General features: G+C 41.3%; 1 protein-coding gene across 30 annotated transcripts in view; it reads left to right on the top strand.

Annotated features, from left to right (window-relative positions):
* Positions 1-25,947, top strand: part of ATP2B2 (ATPase plasma membrane Ca2+ transporting 2) — a 697,462-nt gene that overhangs the window by 582,385 nt on the left and 89,130 nt on the right. For 18 of the 30 annotated variants that reach the window (XR_008315871.1, XM_053294622.1, XM_053294618.1 and 15 more), the window contains 5 exons: positions 61-156; positions 11,134-11,175; positions 14,489-14,653; positions 18,256-18,470; positions 20,298-20,540. Coding sequence is in view for 29 of the 30 variants with exons in the window: in XM_053294622.1 (XP_053150597.1) it covers positions 61-156; positions 11,134-11,175; positions 14,489-14,653; positions 18,256-18,470; positions 20,298-20,540 (761 nt within the window). In the remaining variant the exon portion in view is untranslated. The remainder of the gene's footprint in view (positions 1-60; positions 157-11,133; positions 11,176-14,488; positions 14,654-18,255; positions 18,471-20,297; positions 20,541-25,947) is intronic. The other 12 variants (XM_053294628.1, XM_053294626.1, XM_053294625.1 and 9 more) reach the window with 7 other exon arrangements.

Below are 25,947 nucleotides of genomic sequence, written 5' to 3'. Positions count from 1 at the left end.
ATGTGAATTTGTTCATAGTATTATGATTTATTCTTTTTTCTTTTATTCATTATTACTCAGTAGATTCTTCCCATTCCTCCTTCCATCCTCCTTCAACTACAGATGGGGCAGCAGGTGCAAATGCCACTGATAATGCAAATGCCAGCTTAGTCAATGGTACGTTAAGAACACCTAGCTTGTTTTTATTTGATGGATTTTTCTCCTAACCATATAAGCTTCCCTCTTTCTCTTATGAACTGCACAGATGTTGTATGTGCATGTGATTACCCTATGAGAGCTCCTATTGTACTGCAGCTTATAAGAGATGCCACAAATCCCACTGCCTTACTAGCCAGTTAAATCTTTGTTTCTCACTGAAGCATCAATGGGAAGAGAACAAGCAGGAATTCAGGAATCTTTTATCATTGATACAAATTATTAAAAACATGCCTGTCTCAAACCTATTTCTTCCCACAAAGTTTTCAGTGTCAGACTGTTGCTTCTGTGCTTTTCAGTGTATATCTTAAAGAGAGCATGATTTTTGATGTGAGTTTTCATCTACTCTCCCAGTGTGGCACTCTCATAAGCATTCATGGTCTCAATGTAGCTTTGGGAAACAATCCTGCTGGGGTCAGGAATCTGGCTGAAACACAACCAGTAGCATTGTAGTGCTTTTCTGCTTTTCCACAACCTTTTCACTCAGCACTGAGCTAAGCATTTCCTTACAGGTGATATCTTAGAGAGAAACATATTACTCTGTACTCCTGTGCATGTGCTTGGTTATGGTTTCATACATTTTCGTTTTCTTTCAAAAATGTCATTTCAGTTTGGAAACATTGAATGTGTCTTTGGCCAGCTTCTTGACTCCATTTCTTAGCATGTCCATACTATAAAATGACTCAAAAGGAGATGACATTGGTTCTAAATGTGAATGGGTGAATTTTAGCTGAGGTTTGGATAGAACCTTTTTTTAAAAACCTATTATAATATCTGTTTTTACTTTGCGTGTTTTTAGAATCTACATAATTGTTGATTATTTCTGATGCCACTAACAATAACATAACCATAGGTTTTATAGAATTTATAATAGAATATATCTTGTATCCCGCTGAAATAATCATTTTTAAAGTGCTAATGTATTTCCGAGAACCCTGCAGAGAATCTAAGGATGTTTCATGTTCAACAGCATAACCCTCCCACCCACCATTCTTAACACCTGGACTTTTTTCTATTCCCAATCCACTGGGGAATTCTCTTTCGGGACCCCAATTATACTGAATGGGAACCATCAAGTATTCAGCATGCTTTTGCATAGGTTCCATTTTAGTAAAGCTTACACATGAAGACTCCTCAGTGGATCATATCTTTTGGGAACTATCCATAATATAAAGAATCATGAAAAGAAGAGACTGAGAAAAAGAGCCTGAACACCACACAGAGGGAAAGAATCCATGCTGAGATTTTGTCCAGGACCCAAATTGCTACTTACTTTCACCCAAAGAAGAGCTGTGCTAGCCCAGTTGTATTCTGACTTGTTTTCTTTGAACAGCATGCTACCAAGTCATATTACTTCCAAGTCAAAAACTCCCATCAGAGTTTTTGAAAGTTTTGTTCAAAAGTAATTTGCTGTGTGTTGGCGGGGGGCGGGGTGTGCTGATGTTTGAGCAAAACAACTCTAAACCTCCCAGCTGTCACAAAACAGCTGGCTTCACCATTCTTGGGATCTTGGCAAAGAAAAGTTCAAGACATTTTGTTCCCTGAGCCAAAGGGCAATATGACACCCCACCCCATCCCAATCTACAGGTGGATGCTCAGCATTGCCTGGCCAGGCCGCTGAGTCAGTTTCCGACTATGCTTCCAAGCCCGGCAGTGGCAGTAGGGGCATCCCTGGCTCATGCTGGAGGGGAAAGGGGTAAAAAAGGGGCCTAGTGTCTTTGGTCGTGGGTGGTATACAAATTCATTCATTAAATAAATAAATATCCCAGCTGGAAGAGGAGGTGAAAATGAATAGCTTGTCCCAGTGGAGTAAGGACAGGCACTGGCAGCATGAAATTCTGTCGGGTGACCGTGATGTGGGGCTTGTGCCCCTCCTCCCACCTGCACCTAAGGTGACCACCTCACCTGGCCCTGGATTTGAGTCAATTTAAATACAATATAAAGTCCATTCACACATTATGTTCAACACCTGTATGACGAGTTTACAGTGTATACAGGTCTAGTCACTCACATGTTATGCTGAATGCAGGTACAGAAGTACACTTCCTATCTGTAGCATGCATTTGAAGGGCCTGTATCTGGGTTCTCTTTTTAAATGAACACAGGTACAGTCATTCACACTAATATGTGTATGAGTGTACAGACATGTACAGCATAATGTCTGAATCAGGCGATGGTCATAGTCTAATGTTAACCAGGGTGGAACCAGGGTGTTCAAAACCTTTCATTATCATACCCCTAATTTGATCACAGTTCACAGATGATCTCTTGGGCAGCTATGAAATATTGCTGCACAACCAGAAACAGCCTCTGACCCAGCCTGAAATTGGATTAGGATACCACCATCTTGGGCTCATCTGCAACTGTTCCCTCAGTGGCAAAGAATGCAAACTTGATGAGGAACCTCTATCAGTTTTTTAAGAAATTCTATATTACAAGACTGGTCATAATCCAGAAAAACATTTAGTCATGTTCTTCATTATTAAGACCACAATCAATGATGCTTTTTAAAAGGCACGTGTTTAAGTATTTTAATGGAACACACTGTGGTTGTTCTTTTTTCAGCTAGATGTTTCTAAATAGTTTCTGAACAATAGCTAAATAATGTCTTGGGATTTGTAACTTTAGAACTATAGATAGGACTAAGATGACTGTCTGATGTGACCAGAAATCTTCCACAATGTGTATGCAACATTTGTGTGAAATATTTTGTAATATTTTGGTTTTAAAACATTAAGCACTCAAGTCTGAACTTTGCAACTGTTGCACTGAGGTAACAGTCCAGTCCACCATACCAAGTTTTGAAATTGTGGGATAAAAGGAAGCCACATTTTGCCTGAGTACACCTTGAAATGCAGAATGCAGATTGCAGAGAAGACCAGAACAGTGAGTGAACCACAAATTAGTCTCAAGGCCAGACATGGAGCTCATCACAGCAATAGGCACATAGAACTGAGCTGCCACTGTCAATTTCTCATCACAACAGCATCTCACAAGCGGACCAAACCACAACTCAAGGATGGCAGGCAGGCACCCAAGTTCTGCCTTTGTTAATCTGAGATCCAGGAAAACTGGATAGTTAACAGCAAGCAATAGCACAGCAAGCATATTGAAAATCACAAAATCAAACCTTCCTTCTATCCTGCCTGCCATGGAGAGATAGAAGGACAGAACAGTCATGACCTGATGGACCAATGGTCTGACCAGAAACAAGACAACTGCAGGGAGACATGATAGAGGTCTATAAAATCATGCATGGTGTAGAGAAAGTGGATAGAGAGAAATTCTTCTCCCTCTCCCATAACACTAGAACCAGGTGTCATCCCATGAAATTGATTGCCAAGAAATTTAGGTCTAACAAACGGAAGTACTTTTTCACCCAACACATAATTGTGTGAAATCAGTTAGGCCCTGCTAACTGAGCAAAGAGGCACCTTTCAAAATGGTGATTCTCTTATATTTATCAGAGGGAGAGCAACTGGCCCTATCTAGCCCCAGCACAGCATCCCGCCAGTGGCTGGTGGTGGTGTCTGCTTTGTTTCTTTTTAGACTGTGAGCCTTTTGAGGACAGGGATCCATCTTATTACTTTATTATTGTTTTCTCTGTGTAAACCGCTTTGGGAACTTTTGTCAAAAAGCGGTATATAAATATTTGTATGTATGTATAATCAACTTGTAGAATTCTCTGCCTCAAGATGTGGTGTTGGCTACTAGTTTGCATGGCTTTAAGAGGGATTTGGATAACTTCATGGAGGAGAGGTCTATCAACAGCTACTAGTCTGAGGGGTAGAGGCCACTTCCAGACTGCAGACTGCCAGCGGCAGCTGGTAGGCCACTTTGTGAAACAGGGTGCTGGACTAGATGGGCCTTGGGCCTGATCCAGCAGGGCTGTTCTTATGTTCTTATAAAGCTTATACTCTTACCATGAGAAGAACTCTCATTCCTTTTCTGCTTCTCCAGCATGCATCCCTTCCTGCCTGTGTCTGGATAACACCATAGCCTCAAATTAGTGCTGGGCCACGGCTGACAGCCTGACACATGGCTGACAGTCTGAACACCAGTCCATCATCTCATCATCAGTCTTGGTGGTGATGTGCATGCGTGTCTTCGTATGTCAGCAGCACTAATGAGCAGACTGTGAGACTTCCAGGTTTGGGGTTGGCCAGGGTGAGGCAAGCTGCCAGTGATATTGCAGTGGGTGGGGGTGACTATGAGTCACTCACTCTCCATGGACAGCTTGGGATAGCCTAGCAGGGGGAGATTGGCCTTCAGGAAGACCAGCTGCTCCACCATGTCAGCATCCATGCATGAGCAATGGGATGTCGCCCCAGCCCCAGCCATGGAGAACACCCTCTTGAGCTGGATGCTGCTTGGCAGAAACAAGAGGAAGCGTCCAACAACTGCCACCATGTCCGGCCAGACTTGGCAACATGTTGCCCACAACTGGATCAGCTCCATCTTCTGGCCTGCCACCGGATCCTGCAGGTACTGCAGAACACACTGTTCAGCACTGCTTCAGGGCTAGGTGGGATCTTCCCTTCCCCATGGCAAGGTGCCAAGGAACCCGTCCATGAACTGCTGGGTGGAACACGGAGGCAGAACCACTGGTGTTAATGATACTGCTTCTGAGGGATTGGCAACCACCCCTGACTAACTTTTTGGGATTGTGGGGGGAACCAGTGAATCTAGAGGGAGCAGCTAAATTCAGAATAAATTTGTGGAAAGTTTCAGTCTCAGGCAGAGTTGATGCTCAAAAACAGAATCAGGTTTATTTAGGGTTTCGGGGTACAGGAAAGAAGTCTTGATTAGCAAGCAATACAATATTAACTAACAAAGCTAACGAGGCTACTAATATTAATAGGAGTAAATTGAAGCTCATGAAGAGACTTTTTGGTTTGATATCCGAATTAACAGGAGAGGTGTGACGGAATCCAGAAGACTGAAGCAGGGACCAAAGTGCTACTCAAGGGCCAGGGAGCCAGGAATAGTCTGAAGGAAGTCTGATCTCAGGTGTTCAGTTTCTTGCTGCAGCCAAGCATGCTGCACAGATTGGACCTGGCAGCAGGGCTGATCTGGAGGTGAAAAGTAGGATGGCTATGAGAGCCAAGGCACAGCAAGGTGGTATAGCTGGTGCCCAGATGCACAAACATACAACAGGTGAATCCAGAGAAGACATACACTGCTTGGTGGTCTCGGGAACAAAGGTAGGCCACATCTTACCCTGGGACCAAATGTTGACCACACATTTCTGCTGGAAAGGGTGACGTACATGATAGACAACAGAATACATTTGTCCAGTTCAGACTTTGCTGGGTGTGCTCTACCAGGGCAATGAGGTGAATAGTTTGAGAAACCTGTACAGGATGGAGAGGAATGGGCATATTAGAGCTCATCTTGTGTGGTCATGGATAGTGATGTTCATGGACCGGTCCAGAGGCCATTCTACAGGCATCCGGACTGGTCCGATCTTGGGGAGGTTCGAGATTCGCACACCTTTTGCTGCCAAGAGGGGGAAGGGGTGGCAGGGAGGTATCCTGCCGCCCCAAATGCTTACAAAAATAACACGTGCCGGCGGGGAGAAAGCGGTGGGAGGAATAAGTGCACCCTCCCCCCCACCCTTAAAGGAACCCCCACCCCAGTGCTGGACCGCAGCTCCACGGTTCCGTGCACATCCCTAGTCATGGAGGGCCTTGACAGATGCTGGAATGTGTTAACAAGCATGCCTCCCGAGCCTTGAGCCAACTATTAAGACTTCTTGTTAGAGAGATGAGCCTTTTACCTCTTATTCCTTCATGGGAAGGCAATACACTTGAAGACTAATCCAGTATGCTAACATAGAGGGAAATATTTGGCTCTTTCTTTAGAAGAATAGTGCTTAATTAACTCGTTTCTACTTTGGCTTCCTCACCTGTGTTGAAATCGGAGAGATGAGCAGTGGAATAGTCCTCTTTCAGTCACGAATCACACTTGACCTGGAGTTATCTTTCCCCATGCTTTCTGCCAAATGACATACCCTCATGAGTTAGCTCATGAAAGCCAAATGGTGAGCCCATGATCTCTTGGGTTCAGAGAGACAGAATGGAAGCTACAAGCCTCTAGCTCCAAATCAGGTATAGAGGTGCTGCTGGGAGCTGCCAAACAGGCTATCTTGGTAACACCAGCTAACTTGGCTGAAATCTAGACTAGTGCAATGAGATAAGTTGAACACAGTTCTGCTTGCCTTCCTTCTTTTTACTCTTAGACTATGGAATGCTTTCCCCATGACTGTTCTCCCCTCCCAAACTTGTCTCCCTTTCAGCACCAAAAGCAGCTCTGTTCTCCTGCGTTTTTGTTCCAACTGCTGTCCTGGTCTGTGGCTGTTATTTATAACATGGTTATTATTCATATGCTGTATTTTAATATTTTTAATTTGTTTTTTTTAATGTTGTGATATATCTCAGATATTATATTTTACCCTAAAAAATGTGGTAGCTGTCTTGGGGTTATATATAAATTAAATAAATGAACAAGCTTTTTGTAGACTTAGTTCCATGCAGATAATCGTGCATGGGATGGCGGGGGTGGGGTCTCACTTCCTCAATATGCATGATGTTCATGCATTGGATTTCATGTTTTATTTAGTACAGGGCAAGACTACATACAGCTATGAATAATGTCCAACATCCATATTAGTGCTGGGCTAGTGCAAGGGTGTGGCTCAAGGTCATTCTGCAATGAAACAAGATGTTACACTCGCACAAGATGTTGCACATCTTGTTTCACAACCTTTGTTGTGTAAGCACTATGGTGGCACGACCAGCTGCACAACTTCTCACAGTTTATATGTAAATCACACACATGCACGTCTATATAAAAACATCCCTAAAAATGTAATTCAGTCACTAACTGCAGGTAATAGAAAGATATTTGCAGGTTAAGCTTATTATATAATTTTGTCCAATCTTCCTTTGAAATATTCATCGCTTTATACTTTTTTAGGATATTGGACTAAGCAATCTAGTGTTATTCTCTTTAATAATACTTTCTACATTTTAGCAATACGGTATGTAAAGATCGTTGTGTTTTATGAAAAATTTATCACAGGAAAAGCAATCTACCCAGCATTTATAAGACAAAATGAACCTTTTCTCACAACCAGAGATTCTTAGGTAGGAGAGGGTAAACCCAGAAATCTGTGGTCCTCTTGGGCATGATGAGTCCTCCCAGTCCTGCAGCTGTGAATCTGGTTAGCCCAGATCCACTACCAAGATTTAAAGTGATGTGGGATGAAAACAAAAACTGTCCTACATTTTATTATTATTATTTTTTGTTATCTGTGCTGCCACTCTGTTCCCAGGCAGCCAGTGGCAATGTTTATCATAGGGTAGGGATGTTCAAAATGATTCGGGTACAAAATGATTTGTACCCGAACCTGGCTGATTGTACCCGAACCTAATTTGTACCCGAACCTGGCTGATGCTCAATTGCCCAGATTTGGGTACAAAACAAATCATCCCAGATTCAGACCCCCAAAATTCAGAGATTCGGACCTCAATTTTGTGACCAAAGTGGGTTGGGTGGTAGTGCCCAATGGGTGGAAGCTACCACCCCAATTTCAAAAACATTGGGCAAAGGGGTGATGTTTAAAGAATTTTCGAGGTTGGCGCATCTTTAAGCTTTTCCCCATAGGGCATACTGGGGATTCCAGCAGCCTTATAGCTCCATGTGGGGGGCACCAGGCTCCACATGGGGTGGCTCCATGTCGGGTGGCCCAGAGCGGGTCTTGGTGGGTTGTAGGGCCTAATGGGTACAAGGAAGCTGCCACCCAGATTTCAAAGAAATTGGGCAAAGGGGTGGTTTTTAATTTTTTTCTGAAGTTTGTGCATCTTTAAACATTTTCCCCATAGAGGATACTATCGACCATTGTATCTTCCTCCTCCTCCTCCTCCTCCTCCTCCTCCTACTATTACTACTACCAATAATAATAATAATAATAATAATAATAATACTATGAATACTTATATACCACCCCTCAACCAAAGTTCTCAAAGCAGTTTGCATAGAAAAAATAATAATACACAAATAAGATGCTCCCCTGTCCCCAAAGTGCTCACAATCTAAAAAGAAATATAAGGTTGACACCTGCAACAGTCACTGGAGGGATGTTGTGCTGGGGTTGGATAGGGAGGCCAGTTGCTCTACCCCTTCTAAATAAAGAAAATCAACACTTTAAAAAGATGGCTCTTTGCTCAGTTAGCAGGGGTTCTGAGGGGGGTTGGAGTGGGCGGCACTGCTTTGCAGTGGTTCTGCTCCTACCACTCAGGCAGATTTCAGATGGTGTCTCTAGGAGACTGTTCTTCAAAACGTCAACTTTTATATGGTAGCCCCCAGAGCCCCATACTGTCTCCTATGTTTTTTAACATCTACATGAAAATGCTGGGAAAGATCATCAGGAGATTTGGTGCTGATGACACCCAGATTTATTTCTCCATGTCATCATCAACAGGAGAAGGCATAACTCCACTAAATGCCTGCCTGGAGGCAGTAATGGGCTGGGTATAACAAACTGATGCTGAATCCAAGTAAGATGGAATTACTTATTGTGCATGGTCGGAACTCGGGAGACAATTTTGATCTGCTGGTTCTGGATGGGGATCACAGTTCCCCAGAAGAAACAGGTACACAGTTTGGGAGTGCTTCTGGATCCAAACTGTGCTCTATGTGGGCACTGCCTTTGTACATAGTCTGGAAACTGCAGTTGGTACAGAATGCAGCAGCCAGATTGGTCTCTGTTCATCTCAAAGAGACCATCTTATTCCAGTCATTTCATTAAAATAACTACACTGGCTACCTATAAGTTTCTGGGCAAAATACAAGGGGCTGGTTATAACCGATAAAGCCCTAAACAGCTTAAGCCCAGGATATTTAAGAGAATATCTCCACTTTGAGCCCCATCACCCATTAAGTTCATCCAGAGAGGTTCATCTGCAGTTGCCAGCAAACGGGCCTTCTCTGTTGCTGCCCCGAGATTCTGGAATACACACCCTTCTGAAATAAGAGCCTCTCCTTCTCTTACAATGTTTAGAAAGTCTCTAAAAACACATTTATTCACCAAAGCTTTTTAACTAGACTTGTGATTTTAAATTCTTTTAAGGTTTTAATTTAATTTCTGTTTTAATTTGTTTATGTTGTTGTAAACCACCCAGAGATGGACATTTGGGGTGGTGTACAAATATGTTAGATATAGATATGGGTTGCAATGTATGACTTAAGGACTGGTGCTTTCTGCATGGGTTGTCAGACATTTCTTATTTTAAAATGTTTTTCCTAAGTCTATAACTTCACATCACTGTCGAACCCTTGGATGCTCCTTATTTTAAAATACTACAACTTCAATCCTTCCCATATTATGAACACGGAAATTGGAATTTTTCAACTTCAATAGGAATATACACAAGTAGTATAAAAATGAACTGAATATTATATGAATATTTTTTAAAAGCTATATTACTTTCTATTAGAAAAATGTAATAATTTCATTTTAGCAAATATTGCTTCTAGTGGGAAAATAAAAATGTGATCTCTGTGGTAGCACATTGGAAATACTGGATCACTTGTAAATGTTGCCAATTTATGCACAATAGCTTGTATCATTCACATATATAGGCAGAATTGGTCTGTTACATTTCTAATGTTCAGTAAATAAATACAGACACGCTTCCCCTCATCCAAAGGCCTAAGTGTGCACATAGATGTGCAAATCACATTCATTTTAATGAAGGGAATGGATAAGTGCCCCAAAAGGGAAAAGAATAACAGATGCTGATCAACTTCCTCCATTGAAATAAATAGGGAATGACTTTGAATGGATAAAACATGTGTACACATACTATTTTAAGTTATATGGCAGGTTTGTGGTGGGGTGATAACCAAATGCTATTTTATTTGCAGGAAATTTGAGCTACTCTGTGGCTCTAGTTGATTAGCACTCTTATGTTGAGCAAAATCAGGGAATTTGTGATCATTTAGAACATTGTTCTACATTTTAAAAACCAGAATTTAGTCTTTGTTTTTGCTGTTTTAATATCAGTGATCATAGACTTTATTGATTTAAGCAGACTGATTCTCAGAAAAACATTAATACTGTAAATGATGTCTTTTAAAGTTATCATTGCACATTATTTTTGAGCTATTGGAAAAATTTGTACTGCCTATCTAAAGTAGTACCTAGTTGTCGAATAGTATAGTATGTTGTCGAATAGTATAGGAGATGCTCTTTGGATAGGTATATCATTAAGGAAAAGTATGAGGTTTAGCCTTCTGCAACAGTGTTTTGGGGAAACGTAGGTTTCTCTGGAAGTTTATCAGGGATTCCTCAGTGAAAATATTAATAATGACAACCAAGTTTACTTAAAATACAGCCCATCCACAAATCTTTCCCACAAAGCACAGCTACCAAGGACTATTGAGTGTCTCCTAGGGTCCTTGTTAGTTCACATCAGGCAACAGGAAGGTTAAACAGGCCTCCTCAGTGCCCTGTGTGAACTGTCCCATAATCCTCTGCAACTCACAAATATTCCATGTCAGGCAAGTTAATGTGCAAAATGTTCTCTGAAAGCAGAATATTTGAAAACCCTTTGCTTAATAATTTGCAATCATTTTATTTTATGTACTATATTATACAGACAATTAATCATGCTCCACTACCAAAGTGAATATGACCTTCTATTATTTTTGCAATGGAGAATACCTCAGTGGTAAAAAACGGGTTGTGAAGTTTTGTCCAGGAAGCTTGTTCATGCGTTTAAATACATCATAACAGTTTACCATGAACTTTATTTAAAACATGCTCATAACTTCTGTTGGCCCTTTTTATTTAAATCCCCCCTTGTTGCATTCTGTTAGTGTCAACTGATTGTTTACTGTTCTTTGTTGTCTGTCACAATTTTTATCATATAGGCAAAATGCAGGATGGAAATATGGAGAGCAGCCAGAATAAAGGTAACCTTCTTTCATATTAAGAAGGATTTTTAACATGTACTTGTTCAATTTAGTTTGACAAATAAAATAAAATAATAGGGATATCTAAATCAAAGAATATGGCTTGAAAACAGGAGTAAATACTTTGTTTTCCTAAGGTAAAATGAACACTGGTTAAAAACTGTCCAAAATATTAGATGGTGCAGAGATCCTGTGCTTTTGTTGTTGCCTATGAATGTGAGAGATCTTTTGAATTATGTTGTTTCCCTCTTTTAAGTCTTCATGCTGGAGTAGCAGGCCACAGAATGCTGCTGTGATAGTTTCAAGAAGCTGGAGCTGTCATGATCATCTTTCCAGCATGCTTCAGTCCATTACAGCATCATGAAAGCTTCAGGGAGTTGTGCTCACATTCTCCATTCTGCTCTCAGAGGACTGTCATGCTCTGATTTTAAGCCCAACTAACACCATCTTTAATGTATTCTGTGGTGATGGTAATCTCAAACTCTGCATGATGGAGACTCTTCAAGCTCTGATTGAGAAAACTTTAAAGTACGTGAATTTTAACAATGTACTCGGAAAACCAAAGCTACATGCACATGAATGGGAGCATGCAGTTGGACATAGGTATCCTCAGAGTTTCTAATGCAACCACCACCCAACTGGACAGGCCAGACTCTTTTCAATAGAAAATCAGCTTGGCCATTCAGCTCCGTGAAAGTGACTGGCTGCAAGAGAAACTGCAAAAGAAACTCTTCCCCACACAGACATATTAAAACAGTAGTCTTACAAAGTTATCCTGAATATGTATGTATGTATTATCTTCTTTTAAAGCAAAAGACATTTATTGTGTGTGTAACTTATAAATCAAGATGTATTCTGTTCTTTGCTGAATAATATCCAATATTTTTTCCATTTAACATTTGTGGTCTGCTTCAGTTATCTAGTGGCACTGTTCTGACATATTTTTCTTTGCAGAGGGAATATAAATGATTTTGAAAATTTAAATACATCTTTAGATACATGAATAATGAAGAACATAAAGACTATAGAAATAAGTGCTTAGAGATATCACAATACTGTAAATTGCACTTTCAGTCCTGCTTGGGGAAAGCTAAATTTATTATTTTTAAGCATTCTTGAGGGATCAGCAGCACTGTGTACTTTTGAACTTGCCTAGTAAAGATTTTAATATGCTCTGGGCACAGTTCACTGGAAATGTCTCCTGGGCAGTCCCATTAAAATGATGGAAGCTGTGTTAAGCTCACCATAGTGGTCTTGCACATCTTCCATCCATCTTGATGGAGAATGCACAGGGAACATTTGCAGTATATTGTGTCCTTTAGCATTTTTATTATGGCATTAGCTTTCATAAGGATAGTATGAGATAGAAACATGGAGACAGTGAGGTGCAGCTAACTGATACTCACTTTCCTGAGTATTTCAAAACTTGTCTTTGCTATATCTCATCTCTACTCTCCTTTGATCATAGTAAAATCTGGAAATATGATGACTCTTTATTGTGGTTTTCAAATGTAATTATTTTTAAATCTTCACCTAACTTTGAAGAAAATGCGAAACTTCAAAAGGCTTTGAATAGGTTATAAACTGTGATGTACTAAAATGAACTTCTTTGTTTAGTTTGTTTTTATTATTTGCTATCTCCAGCTGCAACTAGATGAATCTAGTTCATTTATCTAGTTCATTCTGCTGCCATCCTGGGTTGGCAGCAGAATCCAACCCAGGTTCTGCTTATTTCCTATAAAGGGAAGGGAAAAGATTTTAAGTCAGCATGTGTGAGCTAGAGGAAGGGGCTGGACCATCTTCCTTTCTTATGCTTTTCTGCCCCAAACTGATTTGTGAAAGCATTTTTTGCATGTTGGGGGGTGTTAACTACTAGTCTTAAAAGCATACAGTACTAAAAGAAAATACAGCTAAAAACAATGGTTTGGGATATGTTCCAGTAAAAGGAGAGTTTAGCTCCCCCTTTCTGTGCCTTCATTCTACTCTTAAATTGTGCTCATGCTGCTGTGGATATAATTCTGTCATGTCTAGTTTAGCTCCAGGCTGAGTGTAAATTGAGCTTCAACTCCCTGGTTACATCTATTGTAGTGTTAGGAAGGCAGAGCAGGAACTGCACCCTTGCACTGCTGCACTCAGATCAGCCTAAGGCTTGTTGAACACCAGACTGTGCGTGCAGTGGTGGGGAGGGGGAGAGCAATTTTCACTGCTCTCATCTCCCTCCAAAAATGTTCTTGGGCTTCCACAAATAGCTGGCTAAGTGTTGCATGTTAAATTTGAATATTTAAAAATTGGTTTCTTTCTATCTTCTCTCCAGTCAATTTCATATATTTATGAATATATTATATAGTGAAGTAAAATTATATATTTCTCTTTAAAATAGAATCAGTTTGTCTTACATATTTACAGTGTTATTGGTATTTGCAATGTTTCTATTCAGTCAGGGCTTTTAGGAATTCATACCAATTCATGTTTTCAGTTTTGTGAATTTAGAAAAAAATTGTCCAGAGACATAATTTGCTTACTTGTAATCTATTCCAATATTGAATTATCTTATAAGTATGCATCTGAGACGCTGCCAGGGAGAAAGCTCTGTGTGTGTGTGCAATTTTGAATGGAAAAATAGCTGACGGTGAAAGGATTAAGACCCTTTCCCACCACCATTTCTTTATGCTAAATTATATCTTCCCTAGGCTGCTTTTCCTTATTAAAAACAAACAAATTGTCAAGGCTTTGTGCATTTGGGGGTAACATCTAATTTGTCTCTTTGCAAACAGAATAAGGAAATAGAAATGTCTATTAATTTTTTTCCATTTCCCCCCCATTTCCATTTCTTTTGAGTAGGTTTGACTCTTGGTGAAAGATGGATGTGGTTTTTAGAAACTGAATTCTTTGCAGAACGTACTGCATCACTGAGACACTCTTACAGTGATGGAGGCGTGGGGCTCATATCTTTAAGTGTAAATCTTATGTAATTCCTAATGATGAAAAGTATTGTTACATTCCTTTTAAATAATATACTCAGTTCAGTGCATCAATTTGCTGCATAGTGGTAAGCTTTTGTTCTGCAGATGGAGAAGCAAAAGCACTTTTGTATATAATTACTAAAGTCCTTTCCAACGTAAAGACTGAGAGATGCTTTTAACCCCGTCTGAATAATCCAGGTTGTTAGCTTTTCTAATGATTGCATGATTTCCTGCAAAGGGCAATGACGAAGATAATTAATACTGAGATCTAACTCTAGAGATCCTGTTTTTTAAATTAAAAAAGAACCTGTTTTAGAGTTTCTAAATAAGTTTTTCTTTTGCACTGCTAGCCAAACAACAGGATGGTGCTGCTGCAATGGAGATGCAGCCCCTGAAGAGTGCAGAAGGAGGAGAGGGAGATGACAAGGACAAGAGGAAAGCTAACATGCATAAGAAAGAGAAATCTGTCCTCCAGGGGAAGCTGACTAAATTGGCTGTCCAAATAGGCAAAGCAGGTATGATGTGCATATGATGGAATATCACAGATGTTATGTTAGCCGCATACTGGAGATATGAGATTTATTGGCAACAAGAATTGTATACTTTAGACAAAATGTGTAACAAATTGTGGCTGACATCTTGACCGCATGCATATGTGTTCCAGGAAGGAGCATTCTTCGGTGGAGAGCTTTCTTAGCTCCACGGCACCTCTTGCACAATGGAGAGGAATTTTTGGCCTGGAAGTGTCCTACACCACTCAAAAAATATGCCCCTGAGGGGACTAAACTTTGCATGCAGTGTCTCTGCACCAATAGGGAGGATGTCGGCTGATATTTTCCTTTCATGTTTTGCTGAAACTTAGAGCTTGTTTCCATATTACAGTATTAGTTAATAGAAGTATTGGCACATTTTATTGTAGTGCCTGTCATGCTTGATAATTTATAGATTACTTTGAAATGTATTATCATTGGAGTATTCTCTTATTCTCCCTGTCCCCAAAAGAGCTCACAATCTAAAAAGAAAAATAAGGCAGATACCAGCAACAACCACGGGAGGGATGGTGTGTTGGAGCTGGATAGGACCAGTTGCTCTCCCCTTGCTAAACATAAGAGAATCACCACTTTAAAAGATGTCTCTTTACTCAGTTAGCAGGGGTTCCCAGATGGGTTCCCAGTTGATGGTGGGCTCCCAGTTGATGGGGCTACCACTCCCATCATGCCCAGCCACAACTGCCTTTGGGAGTTGTACTCCAACATCTGGAGACCATGAATGGGAACCCCTGCTCTAAAGGGAGCTCCAGGCAATCATGACACTCTGGAAAGTGGACCTAGATGGTACCTGTGTCCATCACATTCACACGTCACTTTTAGATGTGCATTTAAAACTTGTTAGGTGTACAAATGAAAAATATTCTGTGTCAGTGGCACTGAGTAATGAAGTTGATGTGTGACTTCACTCAATTTTTGCTGATGATATATGAGAAAAAACAGGATAAGTATTAGGATCTGGTACATAATGTTGTGATCCAGAGCAGTGTTTCCTCTAACAAGGATTCCCAGATGTTGTTCACTACAATTTCCAGCGTCCCCAGAACCAGAGGCCTTTGGCTGAGAATTGTGGGAGTTGTAGTCAACAACATCTGGGAATTCCTGTTACAGGGAACACTGATCCAGAGGCACTAAACTTTTTAAAGCATTTTTTCCTATCATCAGCAACCTGCATCAAAGCCAAACACAGCTGCTTAAACTCTCCTAAATATAAAAGTAACTGTTGGTATCAGAGTTGCCTTTATTTATTTATTTATTTATTTATTTATTTATTTGATTTATATATCGCCCTTTCAAAATGGCTCAGGGTGGGTCACAACATGATAAAAACAATTAAAATAAATTAACAATTAAAATCAAACTATTAAAACACAATAAAGCCAATAAAACAGCTAAAAGCCCTGAAAATCAGGGCAACCATTTAAAACAGTTAATCATTTAAAACTCTGGAAGGCCAGGCCAAATAAGTAGGTTTTAAGGGCTTTCTTGAAGGACAGCAATGATCTCAAATTACGGATTTCTGCCGGGAGTGCATTCCATAGCCCAGGAGCAGCTACAGAGAAGGCCCGCCTCTGCGTCGCCACCAGGCAAACCGGTGGCAACTGGAGACGGACCTCCTCAGATGACCTTAACATGCGGTGGGGATCATGTAGAGAAAGGTGTTCTCTTAGATAACTCGGACCTAAGCCGTTCAGGGCTTTAAAGGTAATAACCAGTACTTTGTATTTTGCCCAGAAACATATTGGCAGCCAGTGTAGCTGTTTCAAAACAGGCATCATATGGTCTCTCCGGGTTACCCCAGAGACCAATATGGCTGCCACATTCTGAACTAACTGGAGTTTCCGGACTACGTACAAAGGCAGCCCCACGTAGAGCACATTGCAGTAGTCAAGCTGGGAGGTTACCAGCTGATGCACCACTGTTTTGAGGTCATCCTCTCCGAGGAATGGACGCAACTATCGAATCAGCCGAAGCAGATAGAAAGCACTCCTGGCCATGGCCTCCACCTGAGATACCAGGGTGAGGCCTGGGTCCAGGAGTACTCCCAAGCTGCGCACCTGCTCCTTCTGGGGGAGTGTAACCCCATCCAGCACAGGGAGATCTAACATCCCTCAGATTCTGAGCCCCCACAATGAGCACCTCCGTCTTGCTTGGATTCAGCTTCAATTTGTTCTCCCTCATCCAGTCCATTACTGCCTGTAGGCAGGCATTTAGAGAATGAGTGCCATTTCCTGAAGATGAAAAAGAGCATACTGATAAAACCCAGCACCAAATCTCCTGATGACCTCACCCAGCGGTTTCATGTGGATATTAAAAAGCATTGGTCACAGAATGGAGCCCTGGGGGACTCCATATAACAGCTCCCGTTTTGAGGAGCAACTGTCACCAAGCTCCACCATCTGGAATCTACCTGAGAGATAGGAGTGGAACCACTGCAAAGCAGTGCCCCCTATCCCCAACTCCCCCAGGCAATCCAGAAGGATACCATGGTCGATGGTATCGAACGCTGCTGAGAGATCCAGAAGAACCAGCAGAGTCACACTCCCTCTGTCAATTCCCCAGTATAGGTCATCTATCTGGCCGACCAAGGCTGTCTCAACCCCATAGCCAGCCCTAAAGCCAGTTTGAAATGGATCTAGATAATCAGTTTCTTCCAAGACTGCCTGGATCTGGTCGGCCACCACCCTCTCAATCACCTTGCCCAATCAAGGGAGATTGGAGATTGGCCTGTAACTGTCCATCACTAAGGGATCCAGAGAAGGCTTCTTTAGGAGTGGTCTAATCAATCCCTCCTTCAAACAAGGGGGCACCCTACCTTCCCTCAGTGATGCGTTTATGATATTAACTAGGCTATCTACAACAATCTCTGTGATAGATAGAAGCAACCAAGTTGGGCAAGGGTCCAGAGAACAGGTGGTAGGCCTCACCGCCCCAAGCAGCTTGTCCACATCCTCAGGAGTGACAGATTGAAACTGACCCAATCTAATACTGCAAGAAAGATTGCTGGACACCTCCTCCATAGACCCTGCAAAAACAGTGGAGTCCAAGTCGGCCCCAATACAGGAGATCTTGTTTGCAAAAAACCCATTAAAGGCATCACAGCAGAACGACCCCAGGGACTGATCTGAAGTAGGAGCAGAAATCAAACTCCTCACAACCCGGGATAGCTCCGCTGAGCGCGAACCTTGACATTATTTTATATCTATTTCTATTTATCTCTATTTCCCCCCTTAGTTTTCTTAGTAGCACCTTCTCATGCCAAATCCCTAAACTGCTTTTGAAACACAAGGCAATTTAAGCAGGGCTGTGTGAGGATGGGGAGTGTTGCTGTAAGTGGTGCAGCCTTTTAAGTAACTCTGATATACCCATGTTATTAAGATTCTGGATTATGTCTCTGAGTTTGAACCATACACTTTAATTATTAACTTCAAATTTGCTGGTTGATAAAGCAGCACTAAGATGTTCTATCATAATGCTTTACGAGATGATTTTTTTTAAAAAAATATTTTAACATGTCACAATGGTGGGTTTTTTAAATAGTAAAAGTTACATGTGTGTTTCTGTTTCAGGTTTGGTGATGTCTGCCATCACGGTCATCATTTTAGTATTATACTTTAGTATCGATAACTTTGTAGTAAACAAGAAGCCATGGCTGCCTGAATGCACTCCAGTCTATGTTCAGTATTTTGTCAAGTTCTTCATAATTGGTGTTACTGTGCTCGTAGTTGCTGTCCCAGAAGGACTTCCACTTGCTGTCACAATTTCCCTTGCTTACTCTGTAAAGGTAAGTAATAGGAATTCTTGGTTTTGAAACCAAGAAGGAAAGAAACAACCCAATTATTTTAATTTTAGTATTATTTAGTTTGGAAGTAGGGTGCTTTTTAAATAGTTTATTTAAACAACTAGCAGGTGAGGCCTGTCATTGACTGAGCAAAGTCATTATGCATAGATAATACTTATAGGAATTAAGAACAAATATGAATGTTGAAAAAGGTAACTTTCTATAGAGTAAAACTTCCATTACTCTTTCCATAACTAATTTGAATTATTTTGTGATTTTGTAACAGCAAAAATTTCCTTTGCACTAAAATGACAGTTGAATAGGTGACTCAATTTTAATTTTGTCTACAAATATTTTTTATGAACTCTAATCATGAGTTATGACTTTTTCTTGATGAAAAACAAAAATAATTATTTAAAGCTTTCACTCAGTGTATAAAGTAGTGCATTCATCATAAATTTGTGGCAGGATTGTTTATGCAAAATTTGGTATCTGTAGGTAATCGGGAAGTATGACTGCACAAAGAAAATCTTCAAAATATATTAGATGTGAACTGGAAACCAAGTCAACAGGATTTAAAACAAAGGGAAGGATCCAAACGAAGTTATTCATGGCAAAACATTATTGAAATAAACATAACTAGTTAGTCATGACTAACTTAAGCCCCATTAATTTCAGTGCGACTAACTTAGTCTAGATCCTGTCCAAAGGGACTGAATTACAAATGAGCACTTCCCATCTTGAATCTCACCTCTGCCATGAACTCTGTAGCTAACCATTGGCAATAGGGATGTGCCCAAATCATTTCGGAGGTGCCAAAATGATTTGTCTGCCTGCTGCTGAAACTTAAGGCATGGGGTGCCTAAAGAGGAGGCAGGCAGGTCCTACCTGCCCCTCCTGCGGGCCTCCCCCCACCGCACTACCCTATCACGGCACTGTTAGTTGGAAAGCTCCTCTGTGAAAGCAGCAACCCATGCTGCTGTCTCCTTTAAAGTGCCCGTCCGCGGCGACGGGATGCTGTTCCCAGCAGCCCTCATGCGGCTTCGGCACGGAAATGGCATCGACACATGTGTCGGTGCCATTGCGGGGCCAGTATGCTGTTGCTGACGCTGTATTTTCAAATCCATTTCAGTCATTTTATATTGGTGTCCAAAGGTCAAGCAACACGTTATGTTAAGCGCATGCTTAATGCTGAGATGCTTTTTGCTTTTAAGCTCAATAGCAGCCAGATTCCCCATGACAAATCATGACTGTAGCATGGTGAAGGGGAGAAAGACTCCTCACTATGGTGCAGATCACAATTGCCCAGTACTGAGGATGCTGTTTGCTATGAAACAAAGCTCTCATTGGTACCGATGTTTTGTTTTTTTAAATCATGGGAAATAATAGGGGTGTGTGTGTGTGTCGTGTGTGTGTGTGTCTAATCGATCCAGATTAGGACCATGGTGAGGGGATGGAGTTTAGAGTAAAGCCCTCTCCCCTCATGCTGTTGTCCTAATCGATCTACTGCTTAGTTGAAAAAGGGAAAAGCACAACAGTGTTAAGCATGCGCTTAATGTAAAGTGTAATTTGATCCTGAAACTGTAGCTGGAAAGCATTATTTTGTTGTACAATTGACTATCACTTGGCCTTTTTCAAATCTTCATAAAAATTCAGGTATTTATTTAAGTCAAATTAATCCCTCAGTTACAGGAATTATGATATGATGATATGATTTGAGGAAAGGCTGCTGCATATGTCCCACTCAATTTTTTTTTTTAATCCATTGTGTATTTATTAGCATGAGGGATTTTGAATCTCTTTACCAAAATAAGCTTTTTTTTTCTTTAGAAAATGATGAAAGATAACAATCTGGTCCGTCATTTAGATGCGTGTGAGACTATGGGTAATGCTACAGCCATCTGCTCTGATAAAACAGGGACATTGACAACCAACCGGATGACAGTAGTACAGGCCTATGTTGGAGACGTCCACTACAAAGAGGTCCCTGACCCAAATTCCATTCCAGCCAAAACTCTGGATTTGCTAGTTCATGCAATTGCCATCAACAGTGCTTATACTACAAAAGTTCTGGTAAGTAGGCTTTGCTCTCAGACAATTAAAGGATGGAAGAAAATTCTGCATCCGCATTGAGGAGCTTTGTTGATAGTTTAGAATAATCTTTCCACTTTTAAAATGTGTGTGATTTTATAGCCAAAATAACAGGAATAGCTTAAGAAATACACATTTATCTTAGTAACTGTATATTTTAAAAAACTACTTTTTTCTTACATATTTTGTAAATGTCATACATTATTGGCACTGTACTGGATTTTTATGAGATTTGACAAGAAATGTGGACTTTTAACTAAAGCGAAAAGGCTCTCAAACCTACTTAGTGTTCTTTCTGGGGTTTTTGTGGTCAATAACAGACTGTTTACAGCTGCTACATGATCTTAGCCAGTCATGGATCCTGTGATGAACATGACAATATCATTGTGTCATGCATGCCGTCAAATTTGACTGCACTGGAACATTACTTAGGGTAAAGGAAATCATTCTCCAGTTATCAGACTGAGTTGTGGGAAGAGGAAACATCTCCATTTCTCAGGCAGCTTCTTGTATTGCTGTGCTGCACAGGTAGTTTCATTGCACAGTAAGACATTTGCCTCAGCCAATGAGTTATTCATGACTAGTTGGGGTGTGACACATTTGGATGCAGTTGAATACATAACCTCATTCACTTTCCACCCCAATTAATCAACTTCACACAATGATGCTGAGTGGGCGAAGTGGCCTGGTCATTTTACCAGTTGGAACACATTGCCCTTTCTCTCAGTACTGTATCTACTTCCTTACAAAGAGTTTCAGAAAGGGATGTATGTTTCCACAATGTTATCTATAGAATTTTGCCTTTTAAAAACATGAAAAAAGGCTTTTCATACATTTATAAAATAGGATATATGCTTAGGTCTTTGCTGGATGATAGTGCTAAATGTAGAAAGAAGAGTCAGGGTGTCCTGTGAAATGATGGATTTGGTGCAGATTGTAAAGAAAACGTGAATGCTTACTGATGAGCTACTGTTGTAAAAAAGCAGTTATGTAACCCCAATCCTTTCTTTAGAGAGCAAAGACCACTAGGTAAGATCAGTGGGGTAAAAAGTTTAATTTAACCCATAGCCAACAAAGCTATTTCAAGTGGTTTAAATAATGGTATGTACTCTCTCTTCCGAACTTCAGACGGCTTACAACAGGTAAACATATAAACATAATAAAGCAAATAGGATGTACACAAATTGATTTTTTTGTTTCCATTTGTACCCAAATTGAATCCCCCACTGATTAGTTTTGGGTCCCAATCTGGGTCCAAATCAGGTCCCCCTGATTAGTTTTGGGTCCAAATCCCACGAGTCACCCCAGATTTGATTTGTACCCGAATTTTCCAAATCTGAATTGGTTAGGGGCAAAAAAGGGGCCCCAGGGGCAAAAGAGTGGGTTAGGTGGTAATGTCCAATGGGTGGAAGCTATGACCCAAATTTCAGAGAAATTGGGCAAAGGGGTGATTTTTAAAGAAATTATGGATTTGGCGTGTACATAAGAACGGCCCTGCTGGATCAGGCCCAAGCCCCATCTAGTCCAGCATCCTGTTTCACACAGTGGCCCACCAGATGCTGCAGGAAGTCACAGGCAGGAGTTGAGGGCATGCCCTCCCTCCTGCTGTCACTCCAGTGCAACTGGTACTCAGAGGCATCATGCCTTTGAGGCTGGAGGTGGCCCACAGTCCTCTGACTAGTAGCCATTGATAAACCTCTCCTCCATGAAGTTATCCAAACCCTTCTTAAAGCCATCCAGGTTGTAGGCTGTCACCACTTCTTGTGACAGAGAATTCCACAAGTGGATTATGCATTGTGTGAAAAAGTACTTCCGTTTGTTGGTCCTAGATTTCCCAGCAATCAATTTCATGGGATGACCCCTGGTTCTAGTGTTATGTGAGAGGGAGAAGAATTTCTCTCTATCCACTTTCTCCACGCCATGCATGATTTTATACACCTCTATCATGTCTCGCCGCAGTCTTCTTTTTTCTGAACTAAAAAGCCCCAGGTATTGTAGTCTTGCCTCATAAGAAAGATGCTCTAGGCTTCTGATCATCTTGGTTGCCCTCTTCTGCACCTTTTCCAGTTCTACAATATCCTTTTTTAGATGTGGTGACCAGAATTGTATGCAGTACTCCAAGTGTGGTCGCACCATAGTTTTGTATAAGGGCATTATAATATTAGGAGTTTTATTTTCAATCCCCTTCCTAATGATCCCTAGCATGGAAATTGGCCTTATTCACAGCTACTGCACATTGAGTCGACACTTTCAACGAGCTGTCCATCATGACCCCAAGATCCCTCTCCTGGTCAGTCACTGACAGCTCAGATCCTATCAGCGTATACTTGAAGTTGCGGTTTTTCGTCCCAATGTGCATCACTTTACACTTGCCAGCACTGAACCACATTTGCCACTTTGTCGCCTACTCTCCCAGTTTGGAGAGATCCTTTTGGAGTTCCTCACAATCCATTTTGGATTTTACTACGCGGAAGAGTTTGGTATCATCTGCAAATTGGGCCACCTTGCTGCTTACTCCTACTTCTAGATCATTTATGAATAAATTAAAAAGCACCAGTCCCAGTACAGATCCCTGGGAGACCCCACTTCTTTCTTACTTCCATTGTGAAAACTCTCCATTTATCCCTACCCTCTGTTTCCTGTCTTTCAACCAGTTAGCAATCCACATATGTACTTGTCCCCTTATCCCATGACTGCTAAGTTTCCTCAGGAATCTTTGATGAAGAACTTTGTCAAAAGCTTTTTGGAAGTCCAAGTATACTATGTCAACTGAATCACCTTGATCCACACACTTGTGGACACTCTCAAAGAACTCCAAAAGGTTAGTGAGGAAAGATTTACCTTTGCGGAAGCCATGCTGGCTCACTCCCAGCAGGGCCTGTACTTCTGTGTGCTTTACAGTTTTATCCTTGGGGATGCTTTCCATCAATTTGCCTAGAACAGACGTTAGGCTAACTGGCCTGTAATTTCCCGGATCACCCCTGGACCCCTTTTTGAAAATCGGTATTACATTTGCTACTCTCCAGTCCTCTGGTACAGAGCCTTATTTCAGGGATAAGTTATATATTTTAGCAAGGAGATCGGCAATTTCACATTTGAGTTCTTTGAGGACTCTGGGATGGATGCCATCCGGCCCTGGTGATTTGTTAGTTTTCAGTTTTTCCAGACAGTTTAGAACATCATCTCTTGTCACTTCTATCTGACTCAGTTCTTTAGCCTCCATCCCTAAAAAGCCTGATTCAGGAACAGGTATATGCTCAGTATCCTCTGCTGTGAAGACGGACACAAAGAACTCATTCAGCTTCTCTGCAACCTCCATATCCTCCGGTCAGCTATTTAACTGTCCAACAGCCTTTCCTAAGAATATGAGGGATATGAGGGAGGCATTTGCACTTACGTTCTCTTCTCCACCAGGCTCCTTGTGATCACAGGGGCTTGTTCTATGCTCCCCCGCACACTTCCCGCTAAACTCCTGCAAAACTCCTACGTCCTGTTTGCTATCTCTGTTCGCTGTGCTCTGTTCGCTATTCTCTCGGGCCTTCACCTCTTATGTAGAGAGTAGTCTTGCAACCCCTTAAAGTGAAACCAGCCCCTGAAAATCTCCCCTCTTCCTGTTAGTTAGTTTGAAGGGGGAAGGGCTAGATGTTTAGAAAAGCTTGCTCCCTCCTCAGCTGTGTCTGCTTTTCACAGAGTAGTCTTGCAACTGAGACACAGGATGTGAGTCAAAGGAATGTCAAAGGAATGTGTGGCCTCCCCCAGCCCTAGCTGACTCCACTCCCTCCAGGCAGGGACAAAGTAAAACACTGGAGTTTGCCAGCCCTAGCAACTTCTAGCCCTGGCAAATTCTAGCTCTGGCAAATAACACACACACAAACACACAAGGACTTACCCCTTAAAGAGAAACCAGCCCCTGAAAATCCGGTTAGTTAGTTTGAAGGGGGAAAGGCTAGATGTTTAGAAAAGCTTGCTCCCTCCTCAGCTTTGTCTGCTCTTCACAGAGTGGTCTTGCAACTCAAGCTTTTGTCTTTAAGCTTTTTCCCATAGACAAGAATGGGGATTTCAGCAGACTTATAGATCCATGTGGGGGGCACCAGGGTGGTCCAGAGCGGGTTGTGGTGGGTGGTAGTGCCCAATGGATGCAAGGAACCTACCATCCAGATTTCAAAGAAATTGGGCAAAGGGGTGGTTTTTAAAGCATTTTTGTAGTTGGCATGACTAGGGGTAGATTCAGAGCGAGTGGTGGTGTAGTGCACATAGGGCGCCAACCACCCCAAAACCACAAGTCCATGGGGCACTGGGTTTTGTTGTTTCTGTGGTATTCTGAAAGTAGATTTCGGAAATGAGAGTGGATTCAAATTTAGTAACCAGCAGCCTTCCTTTAGCACCAGAAGAGCTACCCAAAAATCCAGTTCCAGACTTGCTTAGGAAGGCCATTCCAAAGATGGAGCCACTGCAGTTAAGGGATTGATCCTTGCCATAGGTGTCCTTCTCATCTCACATAGGTGTATAGAACCCATAGACAGTAATCAGTACCACACCCAGTGCTTCATATGGGTAGAAAAACTGGGGGAAATGCCCTATTCAGAGAGAACTGTGACAACCATCAAATTGAACTCAACTCCTTCGTTTGAAAGCTTTTGTGCTAAAAGTGTGGGATTAAGGGTAAGAGGCTTATGTTTGGTAGCAAATAGGCATTCCTAGTTTGTGTATGCTTGGTGTTAAAAAAGACGATTGTCATTTAACTGGTTGGACTGGTCTTGGACAAGGCAGTTTCTCAGATTTTCAGGACATATTTATTTATTTGATTTGATTTATATATCGCCCCTCCAAAATAGTTCAACGTGGTTTACAACAAATAAAAACAAAATCAATTTAACAATTAAAATCAAAACTAAACCAATTAAACAGTTAAAAACATGTAAACATTAAAAACATTAACCTTAAAATCATTTAAAATCAGCACTGAAAATTTAAACCATGAATCTGATTAAAGGCCTGGTGAATAAATGTGTCTTCAATGCCTTTTAAAAAGTTGCCAGAGATGGGGATGCTGTTATTTCAAGAGGGAGCACATTCCAATGTCCAGGGGCAGCAACTGAGAAAGCCTGTTCTCGAGTAGCCGCCAAGTGAGTTGGTAGCAACTGCAGACGAACCTCTCTAGATGATCTCAACAGGTGGTGGGGCTCATGGTGAAGAAGATGTTCTCTTAAATACCCAGGGTCTAGGCTGTTTAGGATTTTATAGGTAATAACCAGCACCTTGTATTTTGTCTGGATACGTATTGGCAGCCATTGCTCCAATACGTTTCCGCTCCATATGATATTGCGTTCCATAGATCAAAACCAGTACTTTGAATAGTGTCTGGAAGAAAATAGTAACCAGTAAAGGT

The sequence above is a fragment of the Hemicordylus capensis genome, chromosome 2 (genome assembly GCF_027244095.1).
Source record: "Hemicordylus capensis ecotype Gifberg chromosome 2, rHemCap1.1.pri, whole genome shotgun sequence".
Classification (NCBI taxonomy): Eukaryota; Metazoa; Chordata; class Lepidosauria; order Squamata; family Cordylidae; genus Hemicordylus; species Hemicordylus capensis.
Note: the sequence above shows the minus strand (reverse complement) of the source record. Positions and strands in the feature narration are given on the sequence as shown.